General features: G+C 40.7%; 1 protein-coding gene across 1 annotated transcript; it reads right to left on the bottom strand.

The window, feature by feature from the left end:
• Window positions 1-777: 777 nt before the first annotated feature.
• On the bottom strand, window positions 778-14,016 carry mknk2b (MAPK interacting serine/threonine kinase 2b). The gene is made up of 14 exons (XM_043246139.1): window positions 13,862-14,016; window positions 12,638-12,808; window positions 12,189-12,279; window positions 11,859-11,960; window positions 11,622-11,719; window positions 9,536-9,615; window positions 9,380-9,453; window positions 9,112-9,216; window positions 8,680-8,735; window positions 8,391-8,486; window positions 4,609-4,803; window positions 4,333-4,497; window positions 4,200-4,240; window positions 778-4,107 (listed from the first exon to the last, which is right to left on the bottom strand). The coding sequence occupies exons 2-14, from the start codon at window positions 12,686-12,688 to the stop codon at window positions 3,834-3,836; spliced, it is 1,428 nt and encodes a 475-aa protein (XP_043102074.1). The 5' UTR covers window positions 12,689-12,808; window positions 13,862-14,016; the 3' UTR covers window positions 778-3,833.
• Window positions 14,017-18,571: the final 4,555 nt, after the last annotated feature.

Here is an 18,571-nt window from a genome sequence, read left to right as displayed (position 1 = left end):
GAAATCTCACTTCATTTTCTAATTATTCTACATGTAGTTTTTTTTACAGTACCATTTTAATTTACAGACTACATTACATTGTGCAAGTAAATATTTGTTTATAAAATTAATAAGTCACACTGCAGGGCCATTTAACCTAAAAACTCACTTAAAATGGTTAAAAACTTTAAATAAACGGTGACTATTTGCAGCAAATGATTATACATTTTCACATTAGTACCTAGTCCGTTATAGTACTTTTATGAATATGCTATAAATTTTGATTGCATCAATAATTTTAATGTATACCAACAGAATTATAATGGCCCTTGGTTTCTGCACACACGCAGTAGTGGGATCCAAACAGTTTGCTGAGTCTCTCCGCATGTTCATGTTCACGTTCAACCCACACTTTTACAGTAGGCTGCTAAGCTGCTCTGAGATCTCCATGGCAACCGTAGAGCTAACTTTTAGTGGTTGCATCAGACTCTCTAAAGAAACATTTGTCCCTGTACAAGTAAAAAAAAAAAATCAGCACTTTTCTGCTGCAGTTTTCACCATGTTGACTTAGTAAGGTGATGCACCATGTGACTCGTGCTCGGGTGATAGCAACATGTGTGATTATGTCAACAGGATCAGTCCTTTTGAAAACTTTTTCTGAGAGATTGAACTTTATTAGAAGTGTCAATGTTTGCCGTATCCGCATGTGATGCGAAGCTCGTGATTCTGTGTGAACACAGGCAGAGGTAGGATCGATAAGGTTCAGCTTTACAGAAACGCAAGACAAAAACAAAGGCATCGTTTAAAGCATTTTATTGCGTTTTTGTTGGTTTGTTTTGTACAAAACAATACAAAATTCTGTCACAACAGTCATAAATGTAGCTTCGAGTGAACTGCAGTCAACCACATTGTACAGTAAAGTGCTTTTTAAATCAATACCTGTTACCCCAAATGAGACCCCCCCAATTTCAGATTCCCTTCCCCCAATTATTATTTTGGACAAAGTTTGGAATTTAGAAATGGGCAAACGGTGCTCTTAATAAGAGTTGCTAACATCACCCCAAAAACAATAGCCTTCAGACTAGAGGGTCACATTTGATTGTAAAACAAAAACAAAAAACTATTGTGCACCTGAATACTTTTATCCCAATAATATTTGGGTCGGGGAAAAAGAAAACAAAAAGGAACTTCATATTAAGAAACTTGTTTGTAATGGCTAATATTGGGCTGTGTAAAACAGGAACATTGAATGAGAACTTTCTACATACCCCCAAAAATATTTGAGAATCCAAGTCAGATCTGTTAATACAAGGCAACCCATAACTACATTATGGGTAAAAGAGTGGTGAATCGTTTGTCAGAGGCACACAGGCTTTAGAGGACCAGCCAAGCGCCACAGACTCTTCAGAAAATACAAACCCAAACACTTGGGATTTCTGCAATATACCAAAGCCAAGGAGAAAGATAAAATACTGAACAGAAGTGGCGGAAATGGTACTTTCCAGACCAAAGATTGCTTTAAATCTCAGCTTATGAAAATTTTTTGTTTGCCATTTGTACATCATAGCAAAAGAAGTTTCCTGAACAAAACATGAGGAAACCGCTGCACATACAATTCAAGTCTTACTATAAGACATAAAAACCCACAAAGATGCATCTGTAAAAAGATTCTTAAAGAAAGAAAGACCAAAAATCAATAAAGGTTACAATCAGTGTCATAATAATCAGCATAATGGGCCCTTCAAAACCAAGGACTGCCATTAGGTTTCTCAAAGCATCTCAGAGCAACACGACAGAATGGGCGACACTCCGAAAACATTCAACAGGATCACATGCTTGAGTGATTTGAACTCCCATTGGTGACACTAATGCTTGCAGAATTTATAAAGACTTGATCTGAATCCAGACGTCTGGACTCAAATGCTTTCTGCATCTTGGAGAGGGAATGATGGTCTGTGCTCAGCTCAACCAAGAATGCTGTGTCTTATGAATTGGCATGGGAAAATCTAAAGCGGATTCACGATCAACACTATCAGACACAGCAGTGCATTCGATTTTAGAAACGAGCGCACATGGGCAAAAATTGTTGCATCTTACTAAAATGATCAAGCCACCAATGGTTTCTAAGAGAAAAGGGGAGTTTAAACAACCCTGAAGTCATTTCCAAAAAACAAAAAAACCATCAGATCTGTACAGATTATAGGACTCCCTGTCTTTTTTCCTTCCTTCGTTCGTTTTAATCCTACCCTTCTCCCCCTAACTCCAGTCACATTCAAATACACCCTTCTCATTCTTTACAGCATTTAAATCAACATTAATAAAGTAACAAAACTATAAAAAAAGGAAAACGTTCCACCTGAACAGCACCTGCATAAAAATAAGATAGAAAATAATATTCTTTCAATAAAAAGTTACAAAGCTCAACAAAGTTTGAAACATCAGTGTGGCACACTCTATTTGAGTCAACCATGAACGTATAAAAAAAAAAATAACAAGTAAACTTTCTTAGACCATTTCACTCATACAGCTACATTTTCTTGGAAGACTTTTTTTTTTTGTTTAGATTTTTTTAATACTTTTGCTGGAATGCTTTTTCGATTTTTTTTGTTTGTTTTGTTTTGTTTGTTTTTTTTTGTTTTATTTTTTCCTGTTACTTGAAAATAATCTCTCCCTCCCCTCTTAATATTTATATAGTTTACTTTTTGGTGGCATCCGCAATCTGACAGTTCGATATTTCTGTACCATACTCGTCCCTTAAAGTGGGGGACTCTGATACTGACCATCGTCATTCATGTAGTCACATTGGCAGACGTGTGCTTGTGCAACAACCTGGTCATTTCCCAGCGTGCACTCAATCCCAGTTGTGCTCTGAAATGTTTATATAGTCACTTATCATTTATTGATAAGATTTGGGTGAAATTTACAGGAAACAGTTACAGTTTCCTAGACATCAGTTTGGATGCATGTGATGCTGCGATTCCAACTGGAGTCTTCAGAAAACCTCACATGCACCCTAAATCAAATGCATTTACCGGTTCCTCAACTAGGGGAACCCATGTCTCGAAAGCAGACTGCTGGGATAGTCTAGCTATAAGGACACACTCTGGAAGTGCTTGAATGACGGAAACTAGCTACTCTTAATGGTCAATGGGTTTTCGTGACGCAATTAAAAGGCTGTGGGGGAAGGACAGCGATGCATTGAGTTAGGTGAGGCACTATTTTCAGAGCTTCGCTCCACTTATACAAGATCTCTGCTAGTAATGCAAGTCATAATAGCCTTCATCAGGGTTGCATAAGCACATACCAGCATCTTCAGTATCTGCTGAAGGGGAGGGGGGATGTATGCACATACACACACAGGAAGTAGGTTCCTGAAAAACAAACGCAATTGTATCTCTCACAGAGAAAATTCACAGTGGATCCAGTTGTAACGTGAAAGCAGCACAAAAAGAGGTTCGGGAAGGGGGAGGGATGGGGTGTGTGTGTGTGCGCGTGTAGGGGGGTATTAGACCTTTGGTGTCTGAGCTGGTATTTTACGCTCTACCTTTAGACAAATTTCCGAATGGCTTGTGTAACCCAATCTCGGTCCTAAACAGAGTCCAGTTTATTCGCCTTGAGCTCTCAAGGTAATTCCCATGCTGTGGAGAGCTGAACAAAGTGCTGTAGGAGCTTTTGCGCCAGTTCTTAAAGAAGCAAACTGGATTCGCAACAGGCACAAACTGAACCATTGTCTAGGAAAGGACTGGGTCCATTCAAGTGGGCAGAAGAAACGGAGAGGGATTTGCACAAAAGGTAGCAGATACTTTGTCCATTTGAAATTGGAAAATCGTTCACGGGGAGTCCAGCTCAACCGATCAAGCACAGTCTCCCACAATGACCAGCGGTGCCAGGAGCTGCCTGAGCTCGGAGGCAGACACGGGCGCTCCTTTCAGCAGGCTACTTCTCTGTCTGCGCTTGGCCAGTTTGGAGTTGGAGGGAGGGGAGAGGCGCATGGACGTGGCACCGGCTGTAACGACCTGAGGGGAGTCCTGAAGTTGCTGTTCTTCTAGGTCGTCTTGCTCGGCTAGCTGCCGGTTCATGGCAACAGCCTTGCCCGCAAAGAACGTCAGGTCCTTAGTGCTGCTATTTCTGTGTGCAAGGAAGGAAAGGACAAGGTTAGCTTGATGATTTAGCTGCAAGCTGCATTTACTAGCAGAAAGGCTGGCACAAACTCAGCTTACCTTTGCAGCAGGATAGAGGAAGGGAGACAGTCAAAGGCACCCTACAGAAAGAAAGATGACGGTTTTAAAAAACAAAAGAAACATGAAGAAATGGTCTAAAGTTACTAAAAATTACACTTCGTTGTGTCCTTACCCCTTGTACCCAGGGGTGCTGGAGAACCTGAGCAGCGCTGAGACGTTTCTTCGCGTCCCGCACAAGCAGTTTGGAAATGAGGTCTTTGGCACTGGAGGAAATATGAGCCCACTCTTTCTCTGGAAACTCATATTTTCCCTCCTGTATACTTTCAAACAGTGTGTTCTTGGGGGGGAAAAACAAAAAACCAAAAAAAACACACAAGATGAGTTTCATTTATTGAGCAGCACATGAATATGATACTATTACAACAGTGCAACAGGGTGTGTGATGTACCTGACACGCTTGACAAGGTTCTCCGTTCTCCCATCCACAGTCACTTCCACAGCGGCCCACAAAGGGGGGGTAACCGCTCAGCATGATGTAAAGGATGACGCCCAGGCTCCAAAGATCACAACGCTTATCGTAGATGGTGGCCTCCTCGTTGAAGGCTTCCACAACTTCCGGCGCCATGTATTCAGCAGATCCACACTAAGGTGAGAGAAAGGAAAGAGAAAGAAGAGGTGAGAAGAAAGTAATCAACTGGCACCTGGTTCATTGCACTGAACTGGCTGTGCAAAAAAGAAAAGAAAAGAAAAATTCAGCTGACAAATGTCATGTGTTCTGTGGGACCCCTAAGCACGTCTGAGACCGGCCGCGTGAGAATCACATGGTAAACAGCAGACTGCGCCAAGCTAGAGTGGGGGTTGACGACAGATTAATTAGTTGAATGCTTGAGTATTCACCCCCGGTTATTGTTCATGAAGAGCATTTGTGCTGCAGTCCAGATGGAAAATGCAACTGTGGCTTACAGCACCTTAAATGAAGTAACCACATAACAATTGTTATGTCACAGATGGAGGCGGGGTAGTGAGTCATGCAAGTGCAGACTGCTTTGTCGGTTTGGGCTTCAGCCGCCTCTGCCTAAAACTAGGTCACGCATTGGGACAGAAAAAAAAAAAGGATTGGGTGTCCCGAAAAACCCACATACCATGCTTTATTACATAACAACACACACTGAGTTTGCAGCAACATCAGCTCACAGACCCACACATCTTTGATGTAAAAGGATAAAACCTCTCTGAAGTAACGGTTCAGTAGTTCAGCAGGACAAAGACCTTTCTGGAAAGATCTGGCTTTCTTTTAGTTTTTCCTCAATGGGTTGGGCCATCTTGCTGCATTAAGCCCCTATAATTATGCAATCCAGACTGAGGTCAGTGTTACAAAACTCGCTTTAGCGGTTTTTCCAAGAGCTTGCAAATCCTAGAACATCCCTGAATTCGTATTCTTCAGTTCTAATGCATAAAGGCCAATATCTGAACCCAACAACAACTTGCACTCATAAATATGTTATCATACGAGGTTAAAGTTCAAAAGTGGGCATGAACCAGTTATGCCGCAAATGCTCCAATGACGGGTATGACCAACCTCCTTCCCTTCGTGTGCTTTCACAGGTGTTGAAGTGCATCATGGCCATGTTTTGGTTTGTGTCTCTGAGGTTAAAAGGAAGCAGTCTGTCTGCTCTGCCTAGTCTCTTTTGTTATCCTCAACCCAGCTGCCGTTGTTGCTCCGCCTCCTTGCACTTATGTAATGCTATTTCGCAGTGCAGGAATCCGAGTGCAGACAAAAGCTTCCACTGTTGCACCCAACCCCCATCGACACGGCTGTTTTTGCTCACCGCCTCTCAACACCCTCACATTCAAGTGAACACTTCACAACCACCCCCACTCCTGAACAAAAGACTTTCAGAACGAACGACCAATCCAGAGCTACATATACATTGCTGTAGTATGTAACTAGTCAGTTGTGTACCCGACTGTATCCAGTTTCTACGAACCAGGAAAACAGAGCGACCTTTAAATAGGGCTTATGTTTTGCAGCAGTTTTATAAAATCTAAGTATAGTCCTCTAGCTAGTTTGCCAGCCTATCTCTGCGTCTTTGCGATAAGAAAGAGGGAGGGGGTCTTCAATGATAACAGCGCAGCAGATTTTCACTTTCGAGAAACTTCAGCTGTAAGACTAGCATAGCATTGCATCAGTCACGTGCAGATTATATATATATATATATATATATATATATATATATATATATATATATATATATATATATATATATATATATATATATATATATATATATATATATATATATATATATATATATATGGGGCTTTCCAACGAAGGACAAACTGGCTCGAGCAGTCGCACAGTTGGTTCATGTGTTTTTGTGGTTGCCAGTAAGGCATGCATCAGCCGAGCAAGCAAGTCACATATACATATACAAATTTCCCTTGTGGTTATAGGTTAACACAAAGTACAGGTGTATGTGCAGTACAAAAAAAAAAAACCAATTTGCAGGTTTAGGAAGTAAAGTACACACACTTCTCAGAAATCATGACGTTCTAGAAGCATTTAGGGTACAGGCACTCACAAAAGTCTGTGGTAAGAGTAAAACGAAAGGAATTGAGAGGGAAAATCTTGTAAAGCGCAAAGTAATCTAGTGACAAACAAAGAGTTAACGTCAAGCTAACAGTAAAAAAAAAAACAAAAAAAAACCTCACAACAACTGATAATATCCTTGGGATCCTGCCCAAGAAAAACATGTTGAGTGCATGACCAGAGTGCACACAATGCTCCTCCCTCTTTCATCCTCCCTCTCACCAAGCCAATCACAGAACAGTTGCTAGGTGTGGGGTGGTAACACTGACTGAAAGACTAATGCCCAGACAGGCTTGAGGAAATCCACAGAGACAAAAACAAATGAGAAATGGAGTCTAAACTGTGTTTAAGGGAGAAGGTACGACAGGAAATTGGAGCACAAAGGCCCAAAATGTTTGTTTGGGTTGAATTCTTGTCCTCCTCATGCTTTCCACAAGTACACAAATTGAGAAATTGGAACTATATAAATACTGGCTCAAAGTTTTAAAAAAAAAAAAGAACAAAAGAACTTTCTGGCCAACATTCCATCCTTTCCTGACAAAGACGGACATATTTCTGGAACTCTGAATGAGTGCATGCTTCTTGGAAAAAAAAAAAAGAAAAAAGGCAGCAGCCAAGAACAAAACATTCTAACAAATCCTTATCTAGATGCTTCAAGGTCTCTAGGTGCGCAACTAGGACTGAACTGTTAAAGGGATGGTTTAAAAAAAAAAAACAAACCAAAACATTTTCATGCTGTTCAAAACCTGTATGACTGCTTTTTGTTTCCAACATGATATTTTGTAACTTTTAAAAACAACACTGGATCTCACGGACTTGCATTATAGGAACATTGACAGATTTTGTGTTTTGCATAAAGTCCTACAGGTTTGAGTGGCAGAATTTGTTATCCCTTTAAATATGTGCAATGTATTCAAATAAAACTCTCTCCCCTATGGCAGAATCACGCGAGACTTTTTGTCCATTAGCAAGCACAGGACATAAAGACAAACCCCACATTGTTTACTGACTAGATACACTAGAATCTTTCACCCTTTAACCATTCAGTCCACAAATAGTCTTTTCAACAAGCTGTTGGATCCAACTCGGGTTACCCTGAAAGCCCCATGCTGAGGATTTCTCACTGTCCACCCTGCCATAATCACCTGTTCTGGCGTGTCTTGCCCCGTTTATTCAAAGCCATAAAGCTGAAGACAGATCTTTGTTTACACACAAACTTAAGAGCTTAGAATAAATGAAGCCCATTTCAAATATTTTCAAAGAAACAAAAATTGGTTTTAATGTAAAGCCTGTAAGCCGCAAGTTACCAACAAGTTTAAATCCATGAAGGTAAATTAAGAATAGGCTCAATACTGCTGCTCCATTATCTCAAAACAGAGTTTGGTTTCTTTAAATTGTTGTCATAAAACCATTGCGTCATCGCTGTCTTTAAAATGATTAAATTAGCCAATCAGAATGAGTTACCCTACTGACACCACTCAGCATCGACCAATCACATTAAAAGCAGATAAGAAACGCCATTGACAATGTGTATATCTTATCCATAGACTTCAAAACAACAGGGAGTTGGGCGTTAACAGCTTATCATGTTTTTTCTCATTCAAACGCAATACTTTGTTTAGGGTCACAAAGACACTTACTGGAGTGAGGAGCTCTGGAGTGGAGATGGGTGAACTGTCACTGTTGAGTTTAATTCCACTGCCAAGATCAAAATCGCATATCTTCACAGGCGAAATCTGCAAGAAACACATCAACAGGAAATCGGATGAAAAACCTTTGCTCAGAAATGATTCCATCTCCACAACTGCTGAGCATGAGTTTTTAATAGTCTGCTTGGAAACCTCAAATCATCTGATTAAAATTTTACCATAAATACAAAGTATAGCCTGAGTCTCTGATTAGGCAAACACGCCGTCATAAAAGACCCACCCTGTCCTCGTGTTCACACAAGATGTTTTCAGGCTTCAGGTCTCTGTGAGCCATTCCTGCAAAAGGAGCAAATACAAGTCATGGGTTAGTTGTGTGGTATTTAGGCTAAGTGAGGATTGTCGACAGAGGCAAAGATAGGCAAATGTTTCCAAAACAGCTTGTTGCTAAGTGCCACTAAATTTAGCTTAGCATCCCCATCACCCAACCGTACTGACAGGAATAAAACGTCAGCTCACAACTTCACCTAGAAATCCATTTCATATCCCTCAAGCTAGATGATGAAATATGATCAACTTGATACAATTTCCAACAACCCCCATAACCTCCCCTTCCCCAACAGTCTCCAGAGAAAGCCACCCCCCATGTGTAACACCATCTTCTTATCTCCTTTTTCCAGGCCTAGAGCCCTCCTCCCAGTCTGTTTTCTTGTACCTTTATTGTGAAGGAAGTCCAGTGCACTAGCAATGTCCTGCACCACAATGCTGGCTTCCTGCTCGCTGAAGTATCTCCTCTTGTGAATGTGGGCCAAGACAGAACCTTAAAAAAAACAAAACATTGTTACACATTAACACCAGGGCACGCGATCTTCACATTCCAATGGAGTGGTCTCAATTTAATTACTCGTGGCTGGTCTTTGAGCCCCGGGGACGCTTGGTAGTGTTTCTCAAGAGTAACATAACACTACAGAAAACACACGTACCTCCTCTCAGTTTCTCAAAAACTAGGTAAAATTTGTCCTCCTCCTCAAAGAACTCCACCAGCTCCAGGATATTTCTGTTGGATAGACAAAAGACAACAGTTAAAACCACATTTTCACATAAGAAAACACACTGTCTGTGAAAAAAAAATAGGTTACCTGTGCCCCTGACACTGGTACAGCATTTCCACCTCTCTGAAAACACGACTCCTGCTGTGTCCTGGCCTTTTCTCAATGATCTACAAAGTGACAAAAATGGCAGGTTGGATCAAAGCCATATTAGAAACAACATCCTATGGTGACAACCACCCTCTAATCCAAGAGACCATCCGATTACAAATTAAACCACCTTAAAATGTAATAATTCACAAAAGTGAACCATCAAGTGTTTTTTTTTTTATGTGTGAAATGCAAAATATATATTACATTATACACACAATTTTTATTTTTTACAGAGGCAGGTAAAAACTACATTAATACGTTTTTGGGTGAGGGACCCACACCATTCACTTAATCCCCTATGAGTACAACAACCAAATGCACAAGCAAAAGTTACTGTTGACATTGAATCACATCCTCCCCCATGCGAGGCCTCTGTGTGGCTCTTCCAGCTCCCTGGATTAGCAGTGCTATTGAGAGCGTGCAGACGAGCACACAAAGCATATCAGGGTTAAGAATGAGGCCTGCGGGCCAGCGCATTCCCCAAAAACCCCAGTGCTGCTGCCACACGGCTGAGTCAGCAATCAATCCACTAAAAGCACACGCAAAAAAAAAAAAAAAAAAAAAAAAAAAAATAATTACAGGGTATTATAAATGCTTGAGGGAACCCGAGGGATGTGGTGACAAATTTCACCTAGTTGCTGAAGTCTAAACATGTTATTTGCTGAACAGAAAAGCTTTTACAATATGTTGCCAAATACAATGTACTCTATACAATGCAAGTGAGAGCACCCGTAAATCTCTATGTTAGCTTTAGAAGGAGCCCTACAGAGTCTGACCGCCGTCAGTAAATCAAACCACGCTTGTAAACACTGCCCAGGTCCAGCTGAGGCAGCTACTTGGGTTGTTTTCATTCAGCCTTTCCTTTTGTTCAGACAGGGACGCCGCAGCTCTCGCCCCCCTGACACAAACTATGCAAAGAGGAGGAGGGGGTTGGCAGGACATCTGGTGAGAGTTGTCTGAAACCCATCCCAGCATAAACTGACCTAATGCTTGTAATGATCCACCCCCCTCAGGGATTGAAACGCATCCCTAAAATCACTGTATTGTCTTTGTGCGGCTTGCATATAAGACCACTTTATACTTGTGAAAAAAAGCAATGCAGACGTGTACAAATTGAAAGGAGAAAGGCAAGTCCGAGTTATACTCTAAGAAAAACAAAACATGCAAAAATGTCAACACTTGAGCTTCCTCAAATCAGTAAGTATAAACGAAACATATTTCTGGCACACAGTGTACATTTCCTGATATGCTTTTGATCTACATTCCGCAATGTGAGAGAGACAAAAAAAAAAAAAAAAAAAGTAGGTAAACACTTCAAGGATTTAACTCCACCCTGGCCCCCCTTTCTCTTGAGGTTTATGTTTCGGCAGGCTTGCCAGTACATTATGTTCCCTAACTGGCTGGTATAATCTACAAGCCAGTTAGAGCGAAGAACGTTAAGAGCATGTGATCGTTCCAGTCTCTGATTGGTTGGCCTTTCATCCGGTCTAACAAAACAAATAACTCTGTAACTAAAACTACAGTAGCACAACAGAGGGACTGCATATTCAAACATCCGTGTCCGTGAACAACAACATCACTACACGGTTGGCTACATGGGCGAGTACAAATATTAAACACCATTCACAGATTTTTGAAAACACGTTACATAACGAATGCTTTAATATTACGATTTTCAAACACTAGCGTGTAACTCATATGCATGGCCTGAGCGTGACCTCACCATCCACAGCTTGAAGGAATCTAGCAAGCCCTCACCAATCATGTGCAACAGTGCCAGTCAGCACAAAACAACTACAGTCACGTCTGCTTGCCAAAGACAGAAATGTTATTCCCATAACCCATTTGATTCGATTTCCAAGAGACGGCTTCAAAGGGAAAGTCCTTTCTAACAATAGCTCCCGAGCGCCATATCTGCACGGACGCTTCACATGGAATATCCGTTTACAGAATGCAACTGCTATTTTAAGTTACACCGCATTGTCGCAGCTTAGTGTAGTTAACATTTACCATGTAAACTTACCTTAACAGCATATTCTTTGTGGGTGATTTGGTTGATGCAGGTCTGGACTCTGGCATAGGCCCCTTCCCCCAGCACCTCGTCCTGCAGTTTATATACATCTGAAATCAAAACAAAAGGTGTTATTTTTACACTGCTAAACCTATTTGGACCCGTCCAGCTGTAAAAGTATACCTGAATGATTTTAACACCTCAGCCTTGCAAAAATAGATGATGTCGCCCCACCTGATATGCACTTACCCTCAAATCGCCCTGAGAAGCTGTCTGTTGCCCGGCATCTCTTTTTCTTCTTGTTTCTCTTTTTGGCATCTGGGATGTCGATGGGCTGGCTGGATGGCATGTCTTGTGTGCAAAAACAACAACAAAACAAAAAAATCTAATTAAAAAAAAAACCTGAAACACTGTCATATAAACACACATACAGAGAGCAAATGGATCATATGAAGAAAGAATAAGCAGATGGTATTCATCCCTTATCTTTAAAGGTAAAATATGTAAACAGTGTAAGGCCACAAACAGGCAGAGCCTTCTGCTCTTCTGTAAACACTTTGTTAAAAAAAAACAACTTACCAAGTCGGGCGGAACAATCAAAATTGAAGGCAGATTCAAGGAGATGGGATCCCGTTTTGGAAAATTCCTCAGATTCAAAGGGATTCTGGCCCTGGAGAAAAATTATTATAACTTATTTATTATATATATGCGTAGCCTATTATTCAAGACTTCAACAGTTCAACAATGCTGCACATTTGTTAAAAGCCCTGCTTACAATTATTGCTAGGCTTCTAACGAACAACTAAGAGCCTCTTGGTATTCGGTTTAATGTTTAATCAGTGTCCTAAGATCTCCGATACCCTATGCAATGGAATAAGCCTGATCTCTTAACTCGTCCAAGTATAAATAAATGAAAACATTTGTGCCCATTACGTGACGTGATCCATCATTTGATGCCAAAACAATTAAATATTTATTCATGAAACAGCAGAATAGAGCAGTAGAGCCGAGCGAGATCACGCGCTCACCTTAAAAGAGCGATGGAATCCGGTAACTTCTGTGATCTTGTTCTGCACCATTTTGTTCTGATTTGTGGGACTGGTGGATGGCGGCAACAACAACGGTGGTCTTAGCTTTAGTGATAAAGTTCACTCAGCTAATCCAATGTCTTAGGAACCGTGGTGCTTTAAACGGGGTACCTGAGGGGGAAATAATAGCTTAGCTTCATTGTAAATCATGTATTCAATTACACATCCTGCACCATAACACTTCATTCTTACAAATTTCTAATTTACAAATGCGTACAAAGTAATAATTTGTTTACGATTACCCTTATGTCAGTATGTATAACTAAAGATTTTAAAAACATACAGAAAGTTAGCGAGCTGAACCGGATCTATTTATGAACGAATCGTTTAGAAAACAGAATCGACTCAAACGATTCATACGTCTAAATCTCATGCGCATACATTTATTTCGGTCTGTTTTTTTACTCCGTAACTATCGCAAGGCTCGAGAAAACGTGGAATTAAAATTTGATTCGTGCGGGCTACTTTTTATGCTGATTTGATGTATATTTTAGAGGGACTTTGCGCTTTCAGTTAGCATTCACTGGCAATGAATACAAAGACTTTCTTCCAAAATGTCCTCGTTGTGTGTCCACAAAAGTAAGGGTTATAAAGGTTCGTAACGACATCAGTTTAAAGTCGAAATGTCACAATTTTCAATTTTGGGGTGAACTAGCCCTTTAAATGGTCACCTCAAACAGAAATTAAGACTACAGGCGCAGTAAACGCAAGTCACGTCACAAGCAGGGACTTGCATTTACATGCCCCGGAGACTTGTGCCAAGAATAACTCCAGGAGAAAAAGCTCGCTATTTCCGTCCGTTATCCACTAAACGACACGCGTTATTTTCTTCGGGCGGCTAACAAGTCAACGACAAGCACTCGTGATGTTCAACGAATCACGCCGAATGAATAAAATCAAGGACCCGAAAACAACACACAACGCAGCCGCTGCAGTGACTCCCCCAGCATCTAAATCAGCGCGAAGAAACGCAAACCCACGAAAGATGCACGGCAGCGCTATTATAAACGGACCTAAAAGAAACTTCTAGACATTTCCAGAGATCTGCCAGCAATGAACCAAATCCAACCGTCGCGCCGCATCCAAATCAAAGCCACGGAGTTTTTGTTCAGTCTGCTCGTCTGTCGAGCCCGATATATCAGCCGAATGCAATGTCGTCCTTACCCCGTTGTTGTCTTTAAAGCTCCAGGCTTGACGCCGTTGTATGAGCCTCTGCTTCGGGAGCAGCAGATGGTGGCCGTGGGCGGTAGGGACTAAATGTGTGGAAGGTACAAAAAGACAGCGATCTTCGGTTTTATAAGCTCACGCCCCTTTCTACCCACCTCCTTTCGGTTAGACCAGCCCCCTCGTCTCTGTAAACACGTAGAGAGAGAGAGAGAGAGAGAGAGTCACGTGGGCTGGTGACGAACGTTATGATTAAAGCCTGTGGTAAATAGAAGTACTGCAGTGCTTTAGTCTATTCCTTTTTTTATCTCTAAAAGTGTAAAAGTTATTTAAACCCATTCTGGTACCCTAATAACAATCCGCTCAAAAGTATGATGAAGGCTCAAATGTCTTTAATCCACATCGTACGCCTTGTATAGGACTGACTAGTCGATCTAGCATTCATTCTGCCTGATGCAATATTCTGCAACAGACAAATTACTGTCAAAAAACCCCAAATGACTAAGCGTGAGTTTTTAAACAGCTGGTAAGAACGGGTTATCTATTGAGGGAACATCAAAGCAATAGCTAATGACGACGTGAAATTTCATTCCAAATGAGTGATTCGATTATTATTTATTCATTATGTTGCTTTTATTGTAGTATTTAAAAATTGATAGTAAATTTAAGAAATAATTAAACGTGAAGCCAATGTGTTTCTTATTCATATTAGAACACATGCAAACTTAGCCTACAGTTTCATAATAATTTATGTTTAGTTTGGGCCTGCACCTTTTTTTTTTTTTTTTTTCTTAATATATTTACTTAAAGTACTCCCAGAGATTTAAAGTTAATATTTCATTAACATAACACACTTACATGTGCTGTTTGGTCACATGTCATGTAGATATATTGGCTACACACACACATACATATACAAAGGCTATATTACATAGTACAATTATTAATTTAAATTTTACATTTTATGACCGAATTATGGCTTTTCTCCAACAGTTTGGGAAACCCTATGAATAGCAACGTTTTCTAGATCATTTAGAAACAATGCAAGTGCATTATCCACCACTGGAAAACAACATTTGTTACTCTATAAAACACAACTGTCTCATCTGAACTGTACTTCGACATTCCTTTCCCTTAACAGGATGGATGGGAATGTTAGAATTCAAAGGCATGCAGATGATCGTGACCACGGCACGTTTTGCAGACACGCTGAGACGGAGATAGACGGTCGGGAGTAAATCCTCACGCTGGTGTTAATGAAAGCTATGACGATTTCGATCCCTTGAATGAGCCAAGAGAAATGGCTGAGATATGAGACGCAGACATGGCAGTTTTGATACCTGAATCATTGCAGATTCCAAACAGCGCACACTGTCACGAGAGCGTAGCGAAACGTATTATCCTAAACTCACGACGTTATGTCAATAGTAATATATTATGTTGTTCAGTAGCTCAGACTTTATTTTCTCAGGTGGTCAAATAAGTCAACGCCACTTAGAGCCATTTGTGTCCTAGGGACATCTTGTGACTTCCCCCCTCCCTCCTGCCGATCTCTCTGGTTGGCCTCTCAGTGTGTTTTGGCCTATATATTCAGCCATGAAAACAGCCTCAAAGATTACGCAAAGTTCAGAGTGAGGCTCTGGAGGAAAGAAGCACATGATGAAATGCCAAGTTATGTTGAAAACAAGCCACGTGATAGAGGAGGGGCAGAGGGTACTCCGGGTTAACAGAGTGGGGCCTTCGCAAAAGGGTCCAAATGGTATTCTAACTCTCCATTGGGTAGGAATGCATAACACAGACGATAACAGCAGCACACGCATGAACATCTCAAATAGGGTGGGATCTGATTGGTGAGGTTCTGTGGGTGTGTTAGAAAAAGTAATGTCTGGTTGTTCTGTATGAACTGGACTGGAATGTACAGTACAAGAACATGTGTGACATTTTTGTTAGAGAGGAAAAGTGAGGAAAGTGAAGAAAGTTTCGTGTTTGTATGATGACAGTGGAGTGTGAAAGAGAGAGAGTGTGTGTGTGTTGGAGAGGGAGAGCAAGACAGACTAGTGTGTGTGTGCTTGGACCGATCTCTTTGGGCATTCTGTAGGCCTCTTCTGTTACATCAAGGGTGTGTAGGTTTTCCAAGGAGTCAGCTAATACATACACACGATGAAGATTTATTTACATTTCTGCTGTAACACCTAAATGTTTCCCGGAATCAAAATCAACGTGGCAGGAAAGCACGAACAGCTTATGAGATGACAGTCATCAGAAACATCAGAAACATCAGACACTGACGGCAGAATACACCTGAATGTGATTAAATGCACACTGACTGCTTAATCTGAGAGCGTGGAGTACGTGGTATTACAGTATGGGTGCACCGAAATAAGGCATTCATAATTAGCCAAGGTTTGGCTATGAAACTAATTAAGTTGAAAGTTTAGTTGCAAAACCCAAACTGTTTAGGAAAGCACACGCTTCCTCTTTCTTCTTAAATTAAGAATTTGTCCAGCCCTAAAAAATATTTTCTGAGAAAGCAATGTGTCCTGGGCCCCTATTGCGCAAGTGTGCTTTTTTCAGTTTCTCCTAGAAATCTCCTAAAAATTGGAAATGCTCCAGGCACCAAACAACAAACCCAGAAACTGAACACTAGTGGAACAAATGGAAAAATATTTGCATGCTTGAAAGTCAGAATAGCCTGCGTTTACAAAAGAACAAAACAGTGACACAAATGCACGGGTAAAAAAAAAAAAACAACAACTTTAAATACGGGATCACACTGACTGAACTCGTTTTCAGATAAAGCAAATCCCAATTCATGATATTTAAATAGCCTACAGATAGCCTATAGATAGGTACGACATGTATCTAGATATATACAAAATGTATGTACACCTATCTAAGGATGTTTCTATCATAAAAATCGTTTGTTCGTTTCCCCCACTAAAATAACGTTAAATAAGGCTATGCGGGTTTGGGCAAACATTTATTTTACTTTTAGAGTCCCAGTGTTACAGTAGCCCACTACAACATAGCTTACTCGAATCCCTAGATTTACAATCTTATGCAACGTTCAGCCGCATTGAATCAGCTCGAAGGTGCCAACGCTTCTTCACGGCGCGCGCGCTCCCGTGTTTTCATCTCGTTCTGCACGTATCATCCGCTCTAGGAGCACGAGGTCAAAGCCCCGCCCACTGACGTGCAGTTTCCGCTTCATTCCAGTTCTGGTACATTCCGAGAGAACACAACAGAATCGTTATTGCTGTTCTTGCGGATCCAGATAATTTACACGTAACGCACGGCCAGGCGTTTTGTTTTGTTGCCGAAAGCGAAAGGAAACGTCTGTTATGGTGCGGATCTGTTGATCAGTGCTGCAGGAATGTAACGGGGCAGCGGCAGCGTTCTGATTAATCTGATGCAACCCACTACTAAATTACATTTGTAACGCTTTCCAACAGCTGTATTTACAGATTAACACATATACTGTATGCACGCGCATATACAACACGTGCACATTTGCTAACGTAGCGAAGTTGTCGGCAACATTGTGTTTAAACTCCGCAGCGTTTTCATGTAGCATTTCACGAAACTGTTTTCTTATAAAATGGATCACTCTTTTGAGTCGGTTCTTTGAATCACTCGCGAATTGATTCCTTTAATTGATATTAATGTAACCTATGGTATATGGTTATTTTTAATATTTAATTAGCATAACAAATAAATAGCTTGCAATATAAATAACCGACATACTCGGAACAATAGCTTTCGGTTTTGAGTAGATTACGTTACATTTGTGCATCGGATTTCTTAAGTTTTATAGCATATAACCTTCCTGCCAAAAGTGTTTTTGAATCTGTAAGATCTTGACTTGGCTTTGGAAATGGGCTTTAACGAGCATACACCGTGACCTTGTTGCAGCGTTCAACGTCAGTGTTGCATGGCACTAAAACACGCCCTCTTATTATAATACAGAGACTGCTGGAAAAATCTGGAATTGCGGGCAGACTGAAGATTGCGACATAGAGAGGTTATGTTGAAGTCAAGGGTGGAGCTCGATTAACAGTTAACGACTTCGTCATCCACACAAAACCGGGCTGAAATATTATTTCCTCTAAACGTGCAACTCAGCACTTATTCAGCGTGTAGGCTGGTAGACAACGGGGCAGAGATCACTGTAAACGTATTACACGTTGGCTGATTAGTCGTAGTTAAAACCATAGAGAAAGAACGATTATAAAAGAGCCTTGTCCAAAAATAAAAACCCGTTGCATAACCAAACTGTGGACCTAGTTTAATAAAATTAAGCGATCGGAGCTCGAGCTAATGTAATATTTCATCATCCAGGTCTGTGCTGTGCTTCTATCGCCATCTAGTGGACAGAGAGAAATGAGTTTCACGTTTGCCCTAATTTGATTGTAAAGGCTTTTAGAAGGCTGAAAAAATAAGACGGACAAAAGCAGAAAAGACAGTAAGCTGGAGAAACTGTTTTTTTTTTTTTTTTTCATTTAAGACACAGATAAAGAAATCCACATGGCATGCCAGGTTGTGAAAGAAAATGGCAGGGATGATATACTTACTGTGAACAATTGAAGTTGTTCCTGGATCAACATTATTGTCCAGAAATATACACCTAACCCTATCCCTACCCATATTTTATCCCTAAAATTTGAGGCAAATGATGGTTGAGTAACAAGGGTGTAGAAGCACCTAACTCTG

Source organism: Puntigrus tetrazona, chromosome 8, assembly GCF_018831695.1.
Source record: "Puntigrus tetrazona isolate hp1 chromosome 8, ASM1883169v1, whole genome shotgun sequence".
NCBI lineage: Eukaryota > Metazoa > Chordata > Actinopteri > Cypriniformes > Cyprinidae > Puntigrus > Puntigrus tetrazona.
The sequence above is the reverse complement of the archived record's forward strand: the minus strand, read 5'-3'. Positions and strand labels throughout refer to the sequence as shown.